At 47.3% G+C, this 25,686-nt stretch overlaps 1 protein-coding gene across 2 annotated transcripts in view; it reads right to left on the bottom strand.

Annotated features, from left to right (window-relative positions):
- LOC144145473 (follistatin-related protein 5-like) overlaps positions 1-25,686 on the bottom strand; it is a 481,029-nt gene that overhangs the window by 24,892 nt on the left and 430,451 nt on the right. For both annotated transcript variants that reach the window (XM_077677106.1, XM_077677115.1), the window contains exons 8-11: positions 19,973-20,090; positions 16,998-17,156; positions 15,508-15,639; positions 13,265-13,524 (exon numbers count right to left, since the gene is read on the bottom strand). In XM_077677106.1, coding sequence (XP_077533232.1) covers positions 13,265-13,524; positions 15,508-15,639; positions 16,998-17,156; positions 19,973-20,090 — 669 coding nt within the window. The remainder of the gene's footprint in view (positions 1-13,264; positions 13,525-15,507; positions 15,640-16,997; positions 17,157-19,972; positions 20,091-25,686) is intronic.

The raw sequence follows: 25,686 nt of genomic DNA, 5'->3' as shown, positions 1-25,686 counted from the left end.
AATACAATTAATAATTACGTAAGGGTTGAAATGACGGCTTCCATCCGTCAAACACAGTATACAGTTAAACATCGATGTAACAAAGTCAATAAAACTCGTAATTAACTTTGTTGCATTGAAATCTCGCCCAATTGAAATTTGCGGTTAAAATGAAGTGTTAACCGCGTGAAGCGGTTGCTGCAAACGAAAACGTGGCGCGCATACACGGCTGGCGCACTGTTTGTTTGTCTGAGCTTAATCGTCTACGCGGGCATCAGCGTGAACCGCATGGCGCGTTTTCTGCACGCAAAAACACGCCTTGCGAGCCACCCGCGCGATGCGGGTAGCTCCAGCGAGCGCTTCTAACGGCTCGCTGAAACGCAATACGAGGGGCAAACGAAGTTGTACATGCGGGAAAAAAGCTGATAATGTGGGCGAAAAGTGCACTGTAGAACGTCATACGCGTCGCTTAGGCAAGCGCCCATCAAAAAAAACTGGGCTGCGGGACCTACAAAATGTAACGCTTGGGAAGAAGCAACTACCAAGTTACACGGTGTAGCTCCTTTTTCACACGGGACAGAAATCTACCCCATTCAATAATGAACAGCCTAGATGACCTTATAATCGCTTAGTTGTGCACAGGTAAGGAGAAAAGCACCAACACATGTATAACTTCACCACTTAAGCATCACTGTAAAAACTGTGCAGTCGCAGCATCGCTAGAGTTCCCGCAGGCATCGCCGGCCTCGCGCGCCTCGCGTTAAAATTTTGGTCGCTATTTCCGGTCTGCGTTTCGGAAGTCACGTGATGCAAGTAAGGTGTTTATTTTTGAGTAAAACAATAATATATGCCAAGGAAACTTATACAACATCAAATTTACGAAAATTGCATTCAAATTGAAAGATTGTGAAAACTTAAGTTTCGCGAACAAGCGAGATATCTAGTGACTGCGGTGATCATCCCTGATCATCCATTGTTGAACGCGATGTCGTCTGCTCAACTCGGCTTCCAGAGGTACGTACCTCGCTCGCGAACAACGTTAATCAGTGCGCGTAAGTGCCGACGTTTAACGTGCCGACGCAACGCAGGCGATGAGGCGCGCCGTAGTGGAGGGCTCCGGATTAATTTTGACCACCTGGGGATCTTTAACGTGCGCCGAAATCTCGTACACACGGGCGTTTTTGCTTTTCGCCTCCATCAGAAAGGCGGCCACCGTGGCTGGGAATCAAACCCACGACCCGTGCTCAGCAGCGCAACGCCTTAGCCTCTGAACCACCGCGGGCGGGTAATGCGCGTCAGTTGCGTTACCCATGGATGTTCTGGCACATATTTCCACATGGTAAGTGGTAATTAAGTACGAGTCATCACCTTACCCTTTTTGCACTTCTGCTCTGCCCAGAAGGTAAAAATTTTTGAGTGCGCAACCGAAAAATGTACCGCCTTTTCTCTGCACAGAGAGGCGTAATTGGCGAAGCTAACCCAATTAATAGTTCTAATTGTGTGACTGTAGATGACTGGCACCTCTCGAATTCGTAAGGAATGATTGAAACTAAAAACAAAAACAAAATCCACTAGGCACTTAATTAAGCCTGCTAACGTCCTTTGATGAAGGCGAAAGCCTGGCGTTACTTATTAGCAATCCTTCACTGCTACATCGTATTTCCGTATCTTTCTTCGAATTCGATCGTTTCTTCGTCTTGTGACGCGTATTACTTCGAACGGCTTCTTTTCTACTACACCGCGTTTGCGTCTCTTTCTGCCCTCTGCTGAGAGCAAGGACGAGGGGTCGATCCCGGTCGCGGTGGCTGCTTTTCTGATACAGGCGAAAAACAAAAACAAACTAACGAACAAAAAACGAGTGTGTCGAGATTTCAGCGCACGTTAAAGATCCCCCGGAGGTCAAAATTAATCCGGAGCCATCCACTACGGTGCGCCTCATAGTCCAAGTGTAGCTACGGCGCTTACCCCAAAATCAATCAAAAACCTATTTCTTCGCTTTAGTTTCTCCGTCTAACGGCGCGAAGTACGTCTTTACGTATCCAATTTTACGTTTGCAGTTTACAATTTTGGGAAGCGGACGCATAGCTCTGTTCCTACAGATGCTATTTTTATCGACCTTTCAAAGGCTTTTGATCGTGTCCAACATAACCGATTACTAACCAAAGTCCGCAACCTCCAGCTTGATCAGAAAACAACCCAAATGGATTCAAGAGTTCCTCTGTAAACGGTCACAGTCAGTCAAACTTAACCACATAATTTCCAGAAAGTGCATGGTAAAATCCGGAGTTCCCCAGGGCTCCGTGCTCAGACCGTTATTATTCTTGGTTTACATTAATGACATTGGATCTAATTAGTTTCTTCCCTACGCCTATTCGCAGATGATTGCGTTATATATAAGGAGATTACCGAACCGAATGATATATTAGAACCCTACAGTTAGATTCCTACAGTTAGAATCCTACACTTAGAATCCTACAATTAGAAAACTAACAGAGTGGTGCAAACTGTGGCAGATGGACATCAACGCTGAAACGACCAAACACATTAGATTTGCTTCCGTAGCTAACCCCTCCTCCGACAGATATATAATTAACAACACCGTAATTGAGGCCGTTTCTTCGACTAAATACCTCGGCATTTTCATTAGTTCCGACTTAACCTGGAACAGTCACGTTGAGTACATCACACTAGCAAATCGTTGAAAAAACTAGGTCTTTTGAAACGCCGCCTGAGGTGCGCAAACTCGGAAACTAAACTTCACGCATATACAGCTGTGATCAGGCCTTCACTAGAATACGCGTCAACCATGTGGCATCCACATACGGCAATATTATCTGATATGCTAGAATCGGTGCAAAATAAAGCAGCTCGATTTATCACCTCCTGTCATTCTCGCCACCAAAGTGTAACATTTCTGAAGCATCCTCTGAACCTTTCATTGCTTGCCACGCGCAGAAAGTACTCCCGCCTTTCTTTTTTCCACAGTTTATATCATAGTGACTCGTCATTTTCTCGAACATTCATTAACCCGGCTCCCTATGTTTCTGCTCGCGTAGATCATGCGCATCAGGTCGATCCCATACACTCACGCAGTAAGAAATATCAATGCTCACCACTTTTGTTATCCATAAACGAGTGGAACGCACTACCCTCAAACATCTTCGCTATTACAGAACCCTCGCTTTTCCAATCTTCATTACTAACTTACTTAGAAGTAGACAATAATTTGTAGCCACCATTGACATTTAATCATAACGTATGCGTAGAGAATGTTATTGCTACTTCTGTAATATGTTTCCTGTTATGGCGGACTGCTTACTGTGTTTATTACTTACTGTGTTGTTAGTAATGTTGCTTGTGCTATTGGCCATTTTGATTACTGGTATCACTATGTCACATGCTGTTTTACTGGTGCTGTAGTAACCTCCTGTATGTATCCCCCCTTATGTAATGCCTTCTGGGCTCTTAAGGTATTTAAATAAATAAATAAATAAATAAATAAATAAATAAATAAATAAATAAATAAATAAATAAATAAATATATAAATAAATAAATAAATAAATAAATAAATAAATAAATAAATAAATAAATAAATAAATAAATAAATAAATAAATAAATCAGCGCCTCGAAGCTCTCGATTCCTGCCGATCCGAACAACGCCAACAACTTTTGTTCCACCGAGTTTGAGTAGCCCGTTCTCTAGCGGAGCGAGACAGGGAGGATGAACGTCTTTATGAACAATAAATTAGCAGAGTGGCGTCCTCATTTCAGAACCTCATTGAACCAGAGAAGTGAGCTAGAGAACTGTAGGCCGGTTGGCCTTAGGGGCGCATGGTTAAGCAACTAACGAAGCAGTTGAGATATGGGCTGGACGTCGTTTGAAGTTTGAGAGGCTCAGAGTAAAATATGTTTTGAGGGGAGCTTGAGAGCAATGGATCAACGTAGGTGGACAGCTAAAGTTTTTAGGGACATATACATGAAAAGCGTGGACATCCAGTGGCTAAGCCAGACTAGAAGGCTAACGATGAAATATGAAAAGAACAGTGAAGAATCAAAGACAGCCATGGTAACCAAAAGAAGCAAGGTAGAGTGAAACAATTAAAAAGGAGCACACCGGGACACTCGTTTTCCAACGCCTCGCGCTAGAACGTTTTATCTCCATGGGCAAAAACGCGTACGAAAATCCCGGGTCATCTCCACTAACGTGAAACCTGGGGAAGGGTGAAGCATCTAACACCATGTGGTGAAGCATGCAGTGTATAAATGTATTCTTGGCGCCTTGGCGTTTTTTTTTCAACGGAGATGAAACCATTGGGGAGTAGAAGTACGTATACAGCTTTGCTGTAAGAGTCTGGCGTCTTTGAAGCACGAAGCGTTCTGGCGCGAGGCGTAAACGAGTGTCCCGGTGCTTTTTTTTTTTTTAGAACGCGTTAAATTCTAGCGCGAGGTGTAAACGAGTCTCCCGGTGTTTCAGTACCGTGACTACATGAGACGACGGTTAAGACGACGACGACGACATGAGGCGCCAACAGGCAGAGCCTCTAAGGGGCTTCGTCCCTAATATCCTCCGCAGTGGTAAGCCTAATCGTCTTTGGCGGGGCCAGCCGCATCCTCGAGCGCTTTGAAGCTCCCGCCGTACGAAGTCGTCTGGCTCCTCCCACTGCCACGCGCGGCGCGAGTCGCTTTCTGGCCGGTTCAGAAGCCGCCGCCGGCGCGCAATCGCAAACGCGAACGTGAAAAAAAAAAAAAAAAAAAGCGCAGGTTTACAAATGCTTTGACGGAACCACGGGACGGAACGATGGCGGCATACGGCGGCGGCGCCTTACGCACTTGTAGTCAAGGAGCTTGTAGGCAAGGGGCTCGCTCACGTACTCCGTGGCTCGCTTCATTCGTGGCGTTTGATTCCAACCATGGGATTGGGAAGCGTTTTTTTTAAATGCGACTCTCAGAGCATCTCTTGTCGGCGGCCCTGTCCTTCCTGCGTGCGTCCGTTGTTGTCCGCGTGCGTCCGTTGTCCGCAGCCACTCTCCCGCTCTCCTCTCCGATAGCGAACACTCTCTCGCGAGGGGCATTGGATTGGATTTGACTGGATTGGATTGGCTTGGATTGGATTCGGATTGGATTGGATTAAAGTGGATTGTGTTGGATTGTGTTGCGTCATAGCCGCGGCAGACGCACTGGCGCCGGCGCGTGCCCAGGTGAGAGCGTGTGCGGCCCAGCGCGCTCTCACTCCGCCGGTGGGCGGCGCTGCGCGCGGTGCTGCGCATGTGCAGTACTCTCTCTCTCCGCGGTTTCCTCTCCTTCGGGCGCGCTGCCTAGAATATAACCGGTGTGCCGCTCTCCGGCGGCCTTTCGGTCGACGGTTGCTCTCCGCTTGCGCTTGAACCCCCTCAGCGTCGCATCACACCACGGTTCCCGCGAGGGGAGGTGGGCGTAATTTTTTTTCTTGAGACGCTTCATATGCCTTGCTTGTCATCATCGTTTTTTGAAACCCCTTGTGTAAAGTTGGCTTTCCTGCAGTGTGTTCTGGTGCAACATCGAACGCCATCAGGAGGCATAGAAATGTTTACTTCAAGAACTACAGAAGGTACTAGGGCCACCACATTTTGATATAAGACGGCTTGTACTGCCCCCGAAAAAATGTCTTCCCAGCAATGCATTCGTGTGTAGAGGTGAAGCCAACTTGAAGAAAATCGGCTTTACATCTGTAAGCCGGTTTCTCCATTGCGTGTTTCAGTGAAGCATGGCCAGATGCGGCGGGAGTATGGTTACAGCCCCACTTTATACGCTTCTCCACCGCCACCGCCTCTTTCCCGAATCGCGTATAATCCTCGCCACGCGCGGCATCTCTCCCCCGGCTGACATTGCGCAATGCCGCGCGCTCTTCAGTGGCCACCTGTGCGGCGCACTAAGACGTCATTGTTTCTACCCACCGATCATGCGTGTCCTTTGTCTGCGACTTAGAGATCGCGCCACTGCACTTATAACTAAGGATAACGAATCCCCAATATAGCGCTAATCCCCAACATTGCAAATCCGACAAGAGCGCCAGCTTCGCTGCACTTCCCTCTTTACAGGGTGTGAGGGCTCTGATTTTTCCTGCATGCGTTCTCTTGATCCCAGCGTAATTTTGGTCGCAACTTGCCTAATTGATACCACAGCATAAATACCACACTGAGCAAGGAACTCACCAACGAACGAATCGCGAACCACAGCACCAAAAAAGTGTACGTCACTGAATACCGAGTTTCCTCCAGGAGGGCAAACAAATGCTTGCATAAAAAATTGAAGGTGCCCCTGACGAGCAGGGATGATAAGGCGAGCGTCAGAACATTGATATTATAGACCTGCCGGATGTGCTGACGCACTCTCGCTATCTGCGGTGCATCTACTGATAGACTGCGCTGGCATGCGTTTTTTGCCAAGTTGGGCCGTCCCTCCCGTGCTCCGTTTGACTTTTCGCTAGCCTGTACCTTTGAACACAGCTTGTTATTGTAGTTACAACAAACAGCCATAAATACAGCTAAACATCTTATCAATCTGGCCAATACCCGGCAGACAATTTGTTCACAAACCATGAAGTGTGGCCTACCTCCTTCACCCCCCCTCCCCCTCAAAGCACACATACATAAACAATGTGGCTTGGGAGCTACCTACCCCCGCGGTTTTGAGGCTATTGAAGTGCAGAAAAGGCAAATATCGCGAGCGGAGAACTTCAAAACATGCCGAATACGCACTAGCGTCATACACAAGAAGTCTGCTGTTATGCTTGAAAAGCGCACAAACGCCGAGTTAAAACGTGTCCGTCCTCTAATAGATTCCTCTAACAAGGGCTGCGAGAAGCGACCAGCCGACCGTATCTGCTAGTACGTCTTCACCGGAGCCAGGCACCAAATAGACACGTGAAGTTGCCAAGCACACTCACTCCCCATAAAAATTCTATTAGATACAAGTTACTAACTTAAGGCATGCATCAACGTCGTAACTAGCGTCACTAAATAAACTAGCGTCACTAAAAGCCTTTATTTAGTGACGCTAGTCGTAACTTATCTCCAGCGGGCACTGCACGTTTCTGAAACTTCACTACGCCGCATTACCCATAGACGCATTATTAGCGCCATTTTATTAAGCTTAAAACATTTGGCTTGTCGTGGCTTGGCTTGGCTGCGGTAAAAGCGTAAAAGTTCGGGCATACCAATGCATAGCTCGTTGATGTAGGCACTTGCGGCTTTATTCTCGACGCACTAAATAGGTGACCGGTAAAAAGCGCAAAGGCTCATGGGTACATTGTCTGCTCCCGCAGAGCTCCGCCACTTCCGGTTCGAGAGCTCTCCTGGCCTCCCGTACGCCAGCGGCTTTCACGCGCGCCGTTCTTGTTGTTTATCTATTTCCACTGAAAACAAAAACGCTCATGCATCGCGCATTCAATGAATAACGACGATGAATCCTACTAGGGGCTCCTCTGAAAGGTAAGTACTCGGTAATAAGTAAACAACATGCACACACGCGCGTGAGAGCCGCTGGCGTACGGGAGGCCAGGCGAGATCTCGAACCGGAAGTGGCGGGAGCAGATGACGTACCCATGGGCCTTTGCACTTTTTACCAGTCACCTATTCACCGTGAACTGTAAATCTACCAGAAGTCTTCTCTGATTGGCTGTGAATTTCGATCACGTGCTTTCGGTTGAAAAAACGGTTGTGTGTGCTGTCGTCATTTTGGCGTTTCACGACGTTTACTAGCCCCAGTTTTAAAGCTTGCCTTATTTCTCTCTGCTGAAAGAGCATAATTCTTGGCGGGCAATGAAAAACCAGACGAGATGCAGCGGACATGACAACGTAGGCCCGTCTTTGCTATTCAGCAACAATACGGCTTGTACGGCACGCCCTCTCTGTGATTGGCTGAGAAGACGTGACGTAATTTAAATAGTTGATGGGAACAATTACGTCACAAATTGGCAACTTCATCCTGCGTAAGCTTGCGAATGGCAGCTACGGTCGCCGTGAAATAGGGCTAAAAATTTCACCGACCTTCGGCGCCGTGAAATCCCCGTGAATTTGCAGCAGGCGCAGTTTCCCATGACGCGCAGTTTAAAGCTGTTTTCTACCGAAAGAAATAACAGTTTTGACTGTTTCCAAGTCAGCGATCACGGGGTGTACAAATAATGTGCCGTATTTTGCTTTTATGTTTGACAATAAAATAAAAATTTTGTTTGGCGTAACAGCAACATAACAGGGCAGTACAAGCATCTCCATAACAAAGAGAACCCAACGCATGGCATTTGTCCACATTCCTCCCGGTAATCTGTGGGTCACATGATGGAACTCAAATGAAAAATAACGAAGAAAACTGTCTGTTGTATTCATTACCGCGCTGATGGAGTTCGAGCTTGTCGAATAAGTGAATCGGGGGCATCGGTACGCGTTGCCGTTATCAAGCGCAGCGTTTTGCTCTCCTTACCGCTAATATAATCTACGGTCACGGCCGTTTTTTTTTTTGACAGGAAAGTGTTTTAGTCCTCGATTCACGAAGATTTCCCTTACGTCATATTCGTCACGGAAGTGACGCCAGTACAACGACGCAAGCGGCCTGTAAAGGGTGCACCTCTGCACACAGGGTATTCTTGCGGAAAAGCAACCTTTAGTACTGAAGAGTACGTTATACTTCGGGTTGTTCGTTTTCGGGTTTTATATTTTAACATGACAGTGTTTTATGCCGGGATACACCAAGATTTCCCTGACGTCATATCCGTCACGGAAATGACGCCAGTACACTTTTGCCGAAGCGACCCGCCAGCAGGACCTCGCTCGCCAATCACACGCACAAAACAGCCGCCGACCCGCAAATCACGCTCAGCTGCAGATTTCGCTGCACATTTCACTTTCGTGTTTTACCGATTCCTATGACAAGAATCAACCACAGTTTTTTTCTGTGATCACGCCATAAACTTGCAACATAGCAGCAAACGATAGCGTGGCGCCGGGGACGGCCGGGAAGGTGATAACGCAACAAAGCTTGCATTGAAGCAGAGAGCTCAACTATGTTACTAAAAGTCATTGAAATAAATAAATAAATACGGCAAATTGTCTGATGTTCTTTAGCTCGACACCCGCCTTTCGCTCTCCTTTAGATCAGCGTTACTTGATCGCCTTGTGATGTTGATGCCAATTTTAACCGGAAGAAATGTGTTTTCCTTGCCAGCCTCAGCTGCCGTCCACATTTTGATAATACATGCCAAGCGTTTTTATATCTTTTATGTCCAATAGTTGATAACTTGGTTGGTATCTTTATGAGTAAAGCGTCAAATCAAGTTCAGGGTTCAGGTTGTGATTTAGTCGAACCGGAACTGAACCGGAACGAAATAAATTCCCCCGAACCCGAATTATAACCCAAACGGTATTTTTTTTTCAGTTCGACACATTTATATATATATATATATATATATATATATATATATATATATATATATATATATATATATATATATATATATATATATATATATATATATATATATATATATATATATATATATATATATATATATGGGTGTGTGTGTATCACTTCACAAGCAGTCTCTGATAGTGGTAAGATGATGATGAAGTGCACCAATCATCATCATGTATACATGGTATGTAGAGATTTCGGCCCCCTTTAACGATCCCCACGTGGTCAAAATTCATCCGGAGCCCTGCACTACAGCGCGCCTCAAGCCCGGGTGTAGAACTTGGTGCGTTAAACACCGTTATCTGAATCTGATTTTGTATGAACGCAGCTTGGCCTCATTTTCAGTTATAAATGAACTATATATATTGATGACCTCTGAATGCAAATGACGATGTCTTCATCCCTGAGAAATACAAATTATTAGGAGAGCTTGCTTATCATGAGTCTTCATGATTGCCTACTGGAAAGAGTAGCAATATCCTGAACACCCACGTGCATTTGACAAACCGCTGATAGAAAACTCTGCCGAAGGGCTCACTGAAGACTGCAGCATTTTTTCAGACTCAAAAAAGCACGCAAAGCAATTTAAAGCGAGGTGAACATACAGCAACATATTTATTCCCTGCGCAGAGGCTCCCTCTTAGCATTAGACAATGATGGTTAGTAGGCTCCTGCCTCCTATTAAAAAAAATATGATGTATTCCTTTGTGTATATTTAAATGTATTGTGTGTGTACACGGCCTTCACAGACAGAAGTTAAAAAAGTAAATAAAATACGGATGACCCAACTACCACCGGTGCTTCTAGGGCACTTGTCCTCCTACTTTAAGGTTTTGAAAGAATAAATGAGTAGTAATAAAGTAACCCATGCACTTATGCGCCCACAATGATGCAGTAAGCTTTAGCTACACTTATATATAAGGTAGAACCAACTCAAAATATATCAACTGGCAACGCACTCCTAACGAAACTTTGGGGTGTGTGGGAGGGGGGTAGGGGGGGGGGGGAGTGTCAGAAGTCCGCATCGCCGAGGTGGGAAACACCGGAGGCAGCTCGAACCCCTTCCCCAACCCCCCCAACCCCCGTAATCGGCGCCTATGCACTCTACAACAAAAACTTCAGCAAACATAAAAAATCATCATGAGCCCTTAATTCCACTATGTGAAGGTGGACGATCAGCAAAGCTTTTTTTTAACACACGGCATGAAGGTATGACCAAATTTTAGTTTTCTTGATCGTTGACGGCGGTCACCCCTTCAAAAAAAGAAAAACGCACGCTTTTATTTTGACTCAACTTAATTTAAAAATGGCGCCAATTGATAACTAATCTACCCAAAATGCATCAGATACAAATCATACTTCGAACGGTGGAAGACTTCGGTGGTGATCGCGTGCTGTCACACACGCAACGACGTCCGTTTTCCAACTCATCGCGCTTTGGAGCACATGGAGCCAGTAGTATTAACTCTATGCATGGAGCCTCGCCGCTTTTTGTTCGCAGACACGAAAAATACATGGAACCCTAGCCACATAAGCTTCGCTTAAAACGCACGGAAATTGAGAACGAAGCAGCATCTCAACGGCGCGCTGGCGCGTCGACGAACAGCGGTGATCAAGGTTCTATTTTCCCTCATGACGTGGCGCCAGTAGCTCCAATGTTCGCTTGTTTGTGCTCAGGCATGGAGCGCCATCTCGTTAATGTAGAATAAGATTCGCGTGCGGTGACGGCGGTAATTTTGACATTTTTGTGTGAACTAATTTGGCGCTGGCCGGGACTACACTGGGAAAACGTTTCTTATAGGTCTTTTTTGCATGATTAGGTGGCACTCCACCGGGGTCTTGTGCCATGTGCTACTGCTCCCGACGGCGGTACGGCGGTACGGTGGGGTGGTACCCCTGGAACAGGGCTCCTACGGCCTCTGCTGACTTGCGCACCCGCTGATGCCTCCGAAAGCTTTTTTTTTTTACATCATCATCGTAATCGATTAAAGATTACTCAACCTTCAGCCATGGGTTGAATTCCTGAATAACAATGTTGTATTCCAGTGTAGGATTTGTAAAACAGGTTCGTGCATTTACGTTACTCAGACGGTTGTGAATGATAAGCATAGATAGACAAAATTCAATTCAGCCATTTACGACGGCGTATCCTGAATATAAAGGGCTGCTTCAGAACGCAAAACTCCTGATTTGACCCGACACAAACACATGATAGTTCGCAGGCATTCCAAATCACTCTGTAATTACAGAGTCATTCGGAATTCAGAGTGACTGCGTATATGGCTTCCATTCACAGTATGCATTTATACGTTTTTACGGCGGGTCCTCCATGTTTTACGTTTGGTTTCCGCATCATGCAAATTTTACGTCTCGTAAAGTGTAGTGCGCCAAATGAGTGGATACAGTTGAAGAACTGAGTCTCTTCGTATAGCAGGAAGTGGATGCTATGAACGCGGGCACACATAATCAGCGGCTTCACCAGAATAAAATTCCCTGCTGTTAAGTTTATTTGAATTATGTTTGCTGTTTATGATTACTTAAGCATCGAGAAAAAGTTCGAGTTAATACTATAATGGGACAGTTCCTGGTACAGCATTCCCGTCCATCGGGCTTCACATCTAGGCTTCCCGGAAGCCGATTTAGACTTCGCCATGGAGGCCTAGGAAACCAATCTATCGAAAAAAAAAAATCCTTCCCACTCGCCGGGCCTACAGGAACAAAAATGTACGCATCACTGAACTCCAAATATAAGCGTGCCGCCGAAATTAATTTAAAGTGCATAAGCCGCCTACTGGCTTGAACCCTATTAGTTAAAGATTGTCGTCAGAATCTCCAACGTACCTAATCTTCCCTAACCTCTTTAACAAACCTTAGAGACAAAAGCGATAGGTTAAATTCGGTAGCCTTTAATGAACTTTTAACTCTTACATTGATTTTTCACTATGGTGGAACCTTTTTTTTGGTACAAAGCATACAAATGTAAAAGCGAAACGCTACTGACGCCGAAACTTCGAGCGCTCTGTAGTTACCGATATCTGCTCGTGGGAGCAGTCTTCACACGTGACACTATCGCTCGCAACTGACTGATAGGGACAGATCCCAATAAAGGTTTTTATTTTTCCTTGCCATAATTTCACAGCACGGCTTGGAATTCAAGGCTAAGAGCTTCTCACTAGGAGGAAGTAAGAACTTCCAGGAAGCGCCGAGCGTAATGCGCTGAGCGCACGCAGCAAATCGTATCGTACATCCACGCCCTGCCATGACAGAGAAACAATGAAAAAGCATGACAGTTCACAAGAAAATTGTGTCGTAACTACACACAGAGCAAAACTTTTTTCCATGCTAAGATGTCGTATAAGCAGCGAAGAGGGAATTCTGGCGTGTATACCAGAATTTCCTGCTCGGAGCATGTTGATAATAGTGGCAGCAATCGATACTAGTTTTCTGGCCGCGCAATTCGGTTCAGGCTGATGAGGTACATTTTTAGACGGCGCCGAAGCTCTTTCCTTTCAACAGGTCGAGAAATTTAGCTATTGCTGAACTTCAGGAGTAATTGCCTTGCCGGATGGCATTTTATTCACGTTTGCATAATACAGAGCCGATGATAGGCATTGAGGGAAAGGAGGAGTCCTTGCGTAACCTCAGATCGAAGGCTTCGCGTTGTATTACGATTCCGCAGTGGGCATGCAATGCTGGTAAACAATCTTCACAGACCCCGACCTATCAGAGCTGGTAGGTTAGACTTAAACGAGACCTTGGTCGGGATTAATAGTTTTGTCGGTCATATTGTATGGAGGGCAGGCAGTAGGTTCGGGGAACAGCGTGTATAACACACTCACGTCGACGACGACCATCTGAATGCGTGAGATGATGAGCACGCGGCCCTTGGTAGGCTGGGAGACGTAGACGTATCGGTCGGCCACGTTGATGGCGCGGCCCCAGGAGCAATTGGCGCCCCGATCGCCGCACACGTACTCTTGCGTGCCCGGGATGATGTCCACGCTCTGGATCTGGTGGTAGAGCCGGCAGTTGTCCGGGTCGTACACAGCCACGCCCCAGTCGTGGAACGCGAAGAACCGCCGCTCCTCCGACGGCGCCGCTGCGTGAGCACGGAACGAGATCGCTCAGAGCTAACATGTTCACTTCGAAATTTGTAGAGTCGTGCGAACGGCAATATGAAAATTTGGGTAAACAGACGTTTGCATCAAGAGTGGCAGAATATGTATGCTGTGGCCGTACCCTGGGCAGATGTGGCGAAACGATTTGCACTCCTTAAAGGGCCCATGCAGACAAACTGCAAGTTTGTTTTATTCGCAAGATTTTGTGTTTTATACTGTTCCAGCGCTTGTCCGATAGCAAACGATGCTTTATTCACTGAGAAATTAATCAAGTTAAAATTTCGATTCTCCCGCCAAATCGTGTGTTTTGTGTAATTAGGACAAGTCTTCAAGCGAACGTTAATGCGCTGTTTAGTCTGCAGCGGACCTCGGAACGCCTTGTTTACCGTCAGTCCTCCTAGATGGCGCCATAACACTGCGCAGGACCGCTGTGCGCCTTTGCTTTGTTTCTGCTTGGTTGCTTGGTTTATGACCGTACTGGTACCTGGCTTGTTTTTGCTACGGTTAGTAGTAATCACTTCGTGAAACATGGGGTATGTTCGACGAACAGGGTCACGTAAGACAATGTCACTTACGCCAATCAGCCAGTGTCGTGTGAGGCAACATAAAAAAAAAAAAAACGCCGGACTGCTGTGCAGCTATAACAAGTATAGTGCGCGCTGTACCAACAGCAGTACGCACTGGTACTTCTATGTTTACGTGTACTTTCGTAACTTCCATTGTTTACCTCACATTCTTATTGCTATAAAATGAATATGCATTACATTTGAGCGAAAATAGTTCGTTCTGGAAGCTTATAAGCCCTGCCTAAGTCGCGTTTGCTTTTGCCGACCTCAGCCAATCGCACAGCTGTGCATACAACGTCATATGTTCAAGTGCGCGAAATGAACTAGTGGGTCGCATGGTCATGCCCTTTTTTTCTAATTATATAGCCTATTTAAGCGAAGTTTACGTTAAGAGTGGTGTCAGTATGATTCTGACGAGGCAATATTTCGCATGAACCAAACTTATGTTTTGTCTGCATGACCACTTTAATTTCTCTACTTTGACCACATTTTGCCTTTAGAAAACTTAAAGTGCATGCATTTTTCTTGCTTAAGCCATTTCCTTTCGGAATTATAACTACATGGGGGTGAGAAACGTGCGTTTTTAGCGCAGTGCTTCTAAGTACTCGAGCTACACATTGTTTGGGTAATGTTCAGCTCGGGTTAAATGTAAAGACATTCACAACGACTGTAATCAACTATAGTCTAGACTCAAAGCCAGCACGAGGTGCCCTGCACCACAGCCCACTTAAAAAAAACTATTGTAGGTCTACTTCGTTACAACGCACTCGAGTAAGTAGCGATTTTGGCCAAAGGTGCTAACTATAGACAAGCGTCAGTGCCCAGCATACGATTTGACTAAAACAAATGTGCTCTAGATGCGTTGTGACACTACGCATTGCGAGACCGACAACATTTGTACCACGAGGTCGCGGGTTCGCTTCCCGGCCGCGGCGGCCGCTTTTCTGATGGAGGCGAAAAGCAAACGCGCCCGTGTGTACGAGATTTCGGCGCACGTTAAAGATCCCCGGATGGTCAAAATTAATCCGGAGCCCTCCACTACGGCGTGCCTCATCGCCTGCGTTGCGTCGGCGCGTTGAACCCTACAATCAATCAGCACCCTCCCCCCTCGTCGGATTTTTTAAAAGTGCAATGCAACATGCTCGGCTTAGCGCAGTTAGAGGCCAATAAACTACAAACTGAAAATTTTCGTCGGCATGCTTTGCCAGAATGCACGTTACTCAGCAAGAGAGCAAATCTGACAAATAGCGTGGTCTGACATATGACAAAGCGTGATAAAGTGCTTCCGCGTGCAAGAGAGAGAGAGAGAGAGAGAGAGAGAGAGAGAGAGAGGGGTGGGGGGGTTGGGGGAGGCTTGAAGGCAAGTGGTTCGGGCTATCGATTTGCGTGCGAGCTTACTAGGAGTCGGCTGGTCTTGGACAACGAGCGAGCTGATGTCCCTCGTGGAGCCAGCGGGATTCGACGCAACGCACATGTAGGCTCCTGTGTCGCTGTACGTAATCTTGCCAACCATCAAGGCCGTCCCGTTTCCTGGAAGGAACAAGAAACGCCCCCCAAGACATCAAGCACTTCGTTTGCGTCTAATGGGCTAAGAAAGCAGCACGGGCTGTTCCGCGTTAATAAGAGGGACAGAGAGAGTTACTTCCACGCGCAGGTGTTTGATCTGAAGCTGCGTTTGAACTGAAGTTGCAGCCACTACGCACCTGTGTTCCGGCAGATACGGTAAATAAAACCGTACAAATACAAATTTATTCGTTCCAGTTTCCAGCAGGGTTACGTATTGGGACGGAACCTTTCAGGGCTCTAATCGCTTCGATACTTGATTACTTCAGTGCTGGAATATTGTCAATATATTCTTGACTCACAGAGTATCAACCATGAATTTTGTCTGCCTAATAAATTAATTTTTGCCCTCCCCCTCCTGGACTCCTTTCGAGGAAGGAGCAAGGTGAGCTTGGATATAAGGAGAGGCGTGCAGAGAGCAAGAAATATATGCAGAAATCAGTTGAAATAGAAAAGCAGATGCTTTCTCCGATGCTGATAAAAAGAGAAAGGATCTAAAATAAAAAGAAGCAAAGCAAAACTACTGCAACACATGAACACAATCACAGTAGGCACTCTAGACATCAACGTCCCCAGACAAGATGCGTTATGAAATGTAACTCCTTCCGATGCAGTTGAGCGCCTTATGGGAATCATTTCACACTCAAAGGAAAACCAGTTGTTCAACTTCACCACAGTGCACCTGATTGTCCATACCATGCCACCACCCAACATCGGCGAACAATACTGTGCAACGTGGGCACTATTTGACTAAATCTGCGCTGTCGCACTGCGCTGCGCAGAACATCATGCTTCCATTGTCTGATGCCATAGCGCAGACCGAACTTATGAGTCAAATCGTATGCCCGACATCGTCATTCACCGAAATTTCGGCATGTATTCGTCGATAAAGTGCACTGTGGCGAAGTTGAACGACAGAATTGTTTCACAGTGCCGGAGCAATTTTGGAAAACGCGAGCAGAGAAATTTAATTAATTGGATTATACTTCATCTGGAGCTGCGGTGGAAATGAATGAAACCGTTCAGATTAAAATATTTAAACAAAAAAGGAAACATAATGAGTTTTATTTCGCACTTTTCTTTCCAAGGAATACCTTAGAATGTGGCGGGCATGTCATGTTCAGAATGCGTTCCGCCCGGACGCACATGTTACACCGAATAGCTCATGGTAGAGTTCGTTCCCCTTTTATTTGGGGTAATCACCTCCGGTTAAATTTCAGTTTCAATGCGGTGACGACGTTTGTGTCCCCCAGTGAGCGTTGGCGCGCTAATCATCACTGTGCGCACAAGCCCTCGATGGTTTCACGGGCCGAGCCAGCACTCACCAATGATCGTGTACTTGTCCGTGGCCACGCGCAAGCCCTCGTCGTTCTTGAGCCAGGTGACGCGTGGCGTCGGCACTCCGGTCACGTGACACTCCATCTCGGCCAACTCACCCGGTGCACGTGACTGGAGCTTGGGTATCACGCGCACTTCGGGCATCGCTGCACGGCAGAAGTAGTGAATAGCGCCGCTTCCAAGCACAACTGATGAAAAGCGAAGTTAGTAATTTCAGTTTCACTGGCTCTGTATAAATGTAACCAGTTGGATCTGACGTCCAGAGAAAATTCGCTGGCGTACGGCGCACTGCAGGACCCCGGCTTCATACTGTCAAACTGGTTTCTTTAACGGTATGTAGTAGCTGGTATTTCGCACCGACATAACTGTGACCGCCATTGTCAAAAGTCCCGCCCTCTAAAAAAGGCCTGTATACGCTGCTGCCCCAGCGCAGGTGGGTTGCTTTTTCGGCTTGAAGAGAGAGAGAGAGGGATAAACTTTTATTGAGAGAAAATGGGTTAAAAGAGGAAGTGACCTCTCGTGCTTCAAGTTCAACGTTGCTCAGCATACAACGTTTAATTCTAAACGACAGAAGAAACGAAATAATAAGTAAAAATCTGCATAGATTGCATCAGCAGGTTGCGGTAATTTCAGCATGGCGCCACAATGGGCAACCTGTTCGAGCGTATACTAGATGCTTTGAGGAGACCCTTTGGATTTACCGTTGCGTTGCCTTGTGTTGCTGGCCTATTTCGCTTAGCGTTGCGTTGAACGATCTAGCCCGCCAGGTGCCTGTAAAGTTTCCAGTCAGGAATAATTTTGGACACCGTTGCGTTGCCCTAGAATGTTTCGTAGCAAAGGTTTTCGAGCATCTACGTTGAATGGTGTGAATCATAAAGACTAGTTACAAGCACCCGACACACTGTGACGCTGGTAAGCCGGGTAAGCCGGTTAAAAGGCGTCTGCTATTCAAGCATGCTGTTAGGCAAGCGCACTCGTCTTAACACACTCGTGAAGATAACAACCCACCCAAACTACGGCCTGGTCTCTGTCCTTTTCTTTTCGTCCCCGTGTTGTGCGCACAAGTTGCTGTCATGAATGCTAACGAACTAGTCCGCGTTTCCGTGTTATTGAAACTATGGCCGGCGCCGAATTTTTGTTTGTTTTACAAAATCACCACAACGTGCTACTGTATTTCAAGCCCAGCCACAGATATGTCGCCCCGCTTTTGGAAACCAACTCGAACCTTCTAGATACTTTTGGAGACCATTTGCGAACCTAGAGGACCGTTACAAGCTCCCATCCCGCAAGCATGTTGGCGTGCCGGTCATCGGGCCCGCCATCATGCGGGCACGCGGTTAAATGGGCACGCTTTGAAGTGACGGCAGAAAGCGGGTACGCTGACCAGCAGACTCGCTAAATCTCGGTTACGGTGCTAAGCCGACACGCTTGTGAAGACTACACCCTTTTTTTAACACGAAAGTATTTTATTCCGGGATACACAAACATTTGAGTGACGTCATATCATTCATGGAAGTGACGCCAGTACAACGAAGCAAGCGGCCTGTAAAGGGTGCACCCCTACACACAGAGTCTTCTTGCGGGGAAGAAATCCTTAGCACTAAAGAGTACGTTATGGTTAGGGTTGTTCGTTTTCGGGTTTTATATTTTAACACAAAAGTGTTTTATGCCTGGATACACCAAGATTTCCCTGACGTCATATCCGTCACGGAAATGACGCCAGTACACTTTTGCCGAAGCGACCCGCCAGCAGGACGTCGCTCGCCAAGCACACCCACAAAACCGCCGACAACCCGCAAATCATGCTCAGCTGCAAATTTCGCTTTACATTTCGCTTTCATATTTTACCGATTCCTATGACAGAGGAATAAGCCACAGTTTTTTGTTTACGACCGCCGCCGTAAACAACAACAACAAAAAAAGCCAACAAACAAAATTTGAGGCCGCTGCAGCTGCGCTGTATGTGGTGGCGACAAAACAGATTCCTCACACAGAAAAGCGAAAGCTTCTTAGTGGGACCGATGGCGTCCTGTCAAAAAACTAATGCCTTTCCCCACAGACCCGTTGGTCGACGGAAAAACTCGGATAAGACATCTGGACACGCGGCGCGTGCGTTAAACCGGGCTTGTACTGCGTAGAAACAGCTACTTTAAAATCCCGGAAGAGGAACTATTCTAGATACGACAATAAGCGCATCGATCCTGAAGAACGTGTACAATATATCTTTACCACTCAAACCACGTATGGGTATACATTCAGATCGTTCGTAGATGCGTTTACTTTGTGCGCGAAGTAAAACGACGCATGGGTTCATTCTTCGTTTGCGATTTGGGTCTTTGAAGGCTTGACGATCGATTGGGCGCGCTTTCAGCGAAGGTTGGGCGCGCTTTTAGCGAATGTTTTGACGCGCTTTTGAAGCAGTTTAGATGTTCGAAAGCTTTCACGCTTCTGTCAACTTTGTTTAAAACGAGGTGGTAAAGTTTTTTTTTTTTTTTTGCTACCAAGGTTTTCATATTTTATAGAAGCGTTGAACAATTGCAGCTACGCACGGCAAACGCACGCAGAAATGGAAGCATACTTAACTGTCCCGAGAAATGTTTTTTGTCACATACCATCTGAGATATATGATGGGTAATCCGGACCAGAAAATTATGCGGACATTGGCGAAAGTCCACGCGGAAATTTCATCGGGCCCTTTCTTCCCTTTGGCCGATGAGTGATTCCGTTCTAGCATGTGCGCGGAGTTTAGTATTTACGTCCCCCACCACCCGGCTGAATGGTTTCAGCTTTTGTTGCCTTGCTCATCGCATTATAGTATACACATTCCCCTTTACACCTTACGTGTTCTGTTACCCGAGCACGCCACTGTTTAGCCGACCGGACAAGAGCTCAGATATCCGAGTCGCTGGCCCTTTACGTTCATCCCTGCGTTGAGTTGGACCAGTTAAATCGCTGCGCTTACTCTGTACGTGCAAGATGTGCGTCTGGATGACGTCGTGATTTCGCTGCGCATGGCATGTGTAGTTTCCAGAATGAACCAATTGGACGTTGGTCAGGTAGAGCGATCCATCCACGAACACCTGCAATAAAAGTTGGATTAGCCATCGCTCTGCTTCACTTCCCAGGTCGCCTCAACAGAGTTCAACGGCACACAATTGCAAGCCCTCGTTATGCCTACCGGTGATAAGCAGACAGCGACGACCATACAAGCACCCAGGCTTTTGCGGGGCTACTTACATCAAAGAGCAGTACACCGTGAAAGGCTTTGCCTCAAAGGTGGGGCGAGTACTCTGCCCGCTAGGGAAAAGAGCAGCGCAGAAGCCACACAAACAGTTTCCCTCACACTACCTGGCTACACCACCTGTATCCAACCAAATACCCCGCAGAATGTAAATTTTGCTCTCAAGAGGGACTCTAACCCATGTTATCATCATGTGTGCTCACAACTCAGCTCTCCCATCTCTACCCTCCCTTTCTTCTCTTCCCAAGCAGTGGGTGAACCTGATGACCAGCGCTGTCCTGGACGTACACCAACTACCGGCCTCTGGGGCGTTGAGCCTGAACATAGGACGTAAGGCCTAACGTCACGCTTTGAAGTTTAACGTCGTGAACCGGTTTCCCAAGCAGGATACGCGTGCCGGTTGACGCAGTAGGACCTAAAAGCGAAACGTTACGTCTAAGCTGAGGCATACCCGACAGTTGCGCAGGTAGTGCAGCGAAGTGATAGATACCTCCAGAGGGGCACGTGCCACAGTTGTGTATTGGGCGACGGTATTAATACTTGGCCCATGCGAGAGTGCACCAAGCAATTAATGAATCAGTCAATAGCTTCGAGCCCAAGCACTGGGAGGGTCGATCACAAGAAATCGGTGCCTGCAACTTACACAGATCCAACAACGCTATCAACTGACACCGTATTCAGCATAATCATTATTGACACGAGGAGCGGCGTAATACGAGCCATTTAGCCGTGGTCTCCGTCACAAACTATGCCCCTACTTAACCTTTATACGAAGGACTTATAAGTGTTCCGACATTCAAGACGACCACACATGGACTTTACTACTCCTGCCTTACTCCCCTATACCCCCCCCTCCCCTGGCCCTTGGCCCTCCCTCTCATTAAAGCATGTAACCACCAATCTAAACCTTGTACGCGTAAGCTTAAATTCACCAAGGCGTTGCATACCCCCAGAGTGACAAACGCTGTGGGGTATTGGACAGCGCTTTACAAGCAGAGATATACGCTCATTTTGCATGGTATTCTGTGGTCACGTCCGCCAATACTTTTACAACTACGAAACATAGTTCTTTTAGATTATACAACACGGTGGCAGAGTACGTGGCTTGGGTACTATTTGTTGTCATTATTCTATACCTTCGTCTAACTCCAGAATGAAGGGGACAGGGCGGGGGGAGCGAAGACAGGTGAAAGGCTCGTGCATAGAGTGTGATGAAGAAAGCAAATGCATTTCCTTACAGAGAATGTGACCCGCAACATTTATTTTCTTCACTAAAAGACTGCTAGTATAGGCTACATTGATCCCAAGTCACCCAAGGTTAGAGTGAGGCACTTCAGACTCGAGCTAGTCGGACACGCGGTCCCTAAATTCCAGGACAGATCGGACACCTCGCCGCAAAGTTGTCCACTGTCCCTCAAACTCCAAGATGTGCCGCGTGATCGTGATGGTATTCAAAGTAAGGTAATCTATGAAGGCACTCGCCCCGCCCTTTATCTAGTGAAGCGTGTCTAGCAATGTGCAGACCTCGCTGAACACCACCCGTGCTTTGCCTCGCAGGGGTCTTCCTCGGTGTCCACAACTGACATCAGCTGTTAGACGGCATAGGCAGCGCCACAATATAGAGAGAGCCACGCAGCATTTTCGGGTTCTGGCAAAAATTCAGAAACAATGCTTTTGTCTCTTACTCCACGCACCTGTACATAGCCCAGCTTGTTGCATCAAAACAGTAAGCGAGGAATTCGTTCGGAAGCATGCTTACGTCGATGTGGACATGCTGCAGTGTCTCCCTGAAGATCCGGATCTGCTGAGTAAATTGCCCTTCGTCCATGACCAGATGGAGATAGTCGAAGCGCTCCAGCAACGGGGGCGTACAAAAATGTTGGTTCAGCCCCTCTTGTCCACAATCGTAGATCCTTATCAGTGACCTAAGCTGCGCGAAACCCTGAAGAGCCTGGACCATGCTGATGCCATTTCCGTTCCATGGGTTCCCGATTTCGAGTGTTTCGAGGCTCGGGCAGCTCTGTGAAACATGAACCAATGCGGCCTTTGAGATAATACTCACTAATAAAGAACGAAGGTGGATGAGGCCCTAGATATCGTCCGAGCTTTCAATTCAAGAAATATTCTCGAAGTTGAGCTCCGCACGTTCAAGTCGAGGGCAGCTTCAACATATTTGGCGCAGAACGTCGCGTCGAATGTTTATATGATCCGAGGTCACGAGACTCTTGAGAGACTTGAGCATCGCTGACATGCGGACGTCGTTCGCTACGAGCTTGCGATGACCCCAGGGGATGATGGTCGCAAGGGACTTGCATTGTTCAAAAATGGCAGGCATGAAGCGATGCGGGAGCACACTTCCCGGAATCCACGGGCACTTAAGGAACCTCAGTCCTGTTGACGCTGAAGTGACTACATCTTTCGTGGTGATCAGCAGTGTGCGCAGCGTGGTGGCGTGCTCGAGGATTTTCCGCGTTTGCTTCGGGTTGTCGACATGCCCAGGGTAGATGCAGACCACGGTGAATAAAGACGGGTCTAAGGTCAGCTGCATCCATCGCTGAGACACTCGGGCGATTACTTCAAGAGAATTCTGAGGCAGATCTGAGCATAACTTTAGAATCACCTCTGCAGGTAATTCCTCGAATTCCATTGCGAATCCCTACAATGAGGTGCTCGTGCTGAACTTTCTTCTTCCTCTTCATATCTAGAGTATGACGTTTACCCAGGGAGGGAGATTGGACAGGGTTTGGGAAAGGGTGTCCAGTCAAAAGTGCGTACTCTAGAATTGTAAAAAGAATGATAGGCAGAGAACAAAAATAAGAGAAATGTTTTCTAGCGCAAAAAAGACACGAACACCAGAGCAGAATGAGGATAGGAGACCTCAACTGAAATTAGAGAAGAGAGAGAGAGAGAGAATAACTTTAATGAAAAACCAGCGATGTTAGCCGAGCCGTCGGGCTGGCTTGCTACGCTAGATGAGAGAAGGAAAACAAAAAGAAAAAAAAGAGAGAGAAAAAAAATGTGAAAACGAAATGATGTCATTTAGTGCGGCCAAAATTTTCAATCACAAAACTCTGTCCAGTTCTGTGCTCCGAAGAAACTCCAAAAGAGCTTTGATTGCACGCGCAGCCTGACTGGGACCCGACCATGGACCCAAAACAGCCCTCAGCTCAAGTCCCGCACCAAGCTGCTTGCACAAAGATAATATGAGTTTCTGTCTGTGCACGGTGTACTTTGGACACACGCATATAACATGATGGATGTCTTCTCGTGAGTCACATTTGGAGCAAAGAGGTGAAGATGCCTGCTGGATTTTGTACAGGTAATGTCCCGTGTAGGCCACATTCAAGCGCAGACTATGCAGAATGGCTTCCTCGCGCTTGCTAAGCCCAGGTGGCATTCTGAATGTGCACTTGGGATCAATCTCATGAAGAGGTGCGTATGAACCGTAAACTCGCCGGAACCCGAAAACCATGATTCTGCGCACATCGCATTACTATGTCCATTTTTCTTTAGATAACTGAGTTCTTTTTTGACAGTGCCAGCGAAAGGATGCTAACTCCCCTCTATGCCTCATTGTTGATTTTGTATGTCTCGAATATTTCTCCACCTGTTTGCACACAGAAGCTGTGCAAGAATATAGTGTTTTCCAACTCTGGAATACACTTGCAGTGGCGACAGTGATCGGCCGAATGTCCAATTCCCGCAACTGATTGTACTGCTGCTCGGTGCTCTCGCCGTCGGTAGTTTACGCACCACCCCGTTTGTCTGATGTAGCATTTGCCACAAGGCAATGGTGTCTTCTATACCACGCCAACCTTGCAGTTGATGAACCGACCTGCGTGCTTCCTCTGACAACCTGCTTCTTTACTGTCCTTGTTCACGATGTTACACATTTATGACAACCAGCCCGGGGCAGCGGAAACGACGTTGACACCACACTTCCCAGCCGCCTCCTTGAGGCGGTGCGACAGTTGGTGCACATCAGGGACCACCACAGCCCGCGCTGTGCGAGACTCAGCTGTCGCGCTGGTCCCTTATGTGCAAAAATTGTCACAGCGCCTCAAAAAGGCGGCTGGGAAGTGTGGTGTCAACGGTCCCCATATCGTTCGACAATATGCGCAGACGTATGACGGTGTGCGCCTTCTAGTGACGTGCTTGGAACGTTCCAACCTCCCCTTCGGTCAGCTTTTGGCAAATACGCCCAATACGGAAAGATACATGCCCTACTCGCCGTATTGTCCGCTGTGGTGCTTGCATATCGCTTTCGCGATACGAGCAGCTGTTTACAACATGGCGGCAAGCAGCGCGCGGCTCTTGTAGATTTCCGATTTTGTGTGGACCATTATTTCCGCCTCCCCTCTCATGCTTCGGCTGCCACATAGGTAAGGAGCGTCTCTATGCATTGACAGCACGCTTGAAGTTTTTTTTATGCAAACACAAGACCTATTTTATATGTTCCTAAGTGGGAGTTTTTCCCGAATTTATACCATCCCATACTAATTTTTATTCTTTGCCTTATCACTTCTCGTGGCTTGAGGCTTCGTTACGTGCTTACAATAAGTGTATTTCTTCCAGCTTGCTCCAGTTTCCTTGTGAATCTCTTTAGACCTTGTGGGGATCGCGACTTTCACGGGAACCCCTTTCTGGCTAGCTTCCCATCGCGGCCGGCCTTCCACAATGCGCCTCGCTCGCGCGACGGGAACCATACGGGAGGGCGCCAGCGACCGGAGGGTTAGTTGTCGCCAGGGTGGAGGCGTTGACCCTTTTCCCCTCTGCCTTACCAGAGAACCAGTTCTCATCAAATGGCGAGGTCTGGTGGGTTGTCGTATGACAAGAGGACGCTCTCTTGTCTTGGGGATGCGGTAGCGCGCGGACGTTTCGGCGCGCTTGTCAGGACCTGGGGAACGCGCCACAAACGGACGCTTCCGGGCGAACTCGGAGACTGCACCTTCGCTCGCACGCGCGGCGCCCCGCTACTCCGGTATCCCATCGGTGAGTCGAACCATCTCGATCTCTAGCGTTGTTTAATGCCTCGCTCCCAATGTTACCGTTATGGCCTACGATCAGTTGTATGCAGTGTATTTGATTTGCACTTTGCAATAAATGCTGCCATTGGTATTTTGCCCTGTCGCCCCTGCCTTTGTCTGTCTCCGCAAACAACGGACTCGTCCGCAGCCGCCGCTCGCAAGGCATGTTTGCTGAGTGCGGATGGCTGCGGGGTGGGAAATAACTAGTGTGCGAGACGTAGAATCCCACAACCTGGACGAATAACAATACAGGACTACTGTGCAGATATAAAACTGTCACTAACGGGGACACTACTTAGGAATACACTGTGCGCACTGGTTTGTACACAGTTTCTGACTCACTAAATAGGTGTCTGGCGAATCTGAGTCCCACAAAAGTCAGTTGCACATTTTTAATACCCGTCGTAT

This window comes from Haemaphysalis longicornis, unplaced genomic scaffold (genome assembly GCF_048455015.1).
Source record: "Haemaphysalis longicornis isolate Haplotype H1 unplaced genomic scaffold, Haemaphysalis longicornis Haplotype H1 scaffold_1, whole genome shotgun sequence".
In the NCBI taxonomy this organism is placed as follows: domain Eukaryota; kingdom Metazoa; phylum Arthropoda; class Arachnida; order Ixodida; family Ixodidae; genus Haemaphysalis; species Haemaphysalis longicornis.
Note: the sequence above shows the minus strand (reverse complement) of the source record. Positions and strands in the feature narration are given on the sequence as shown.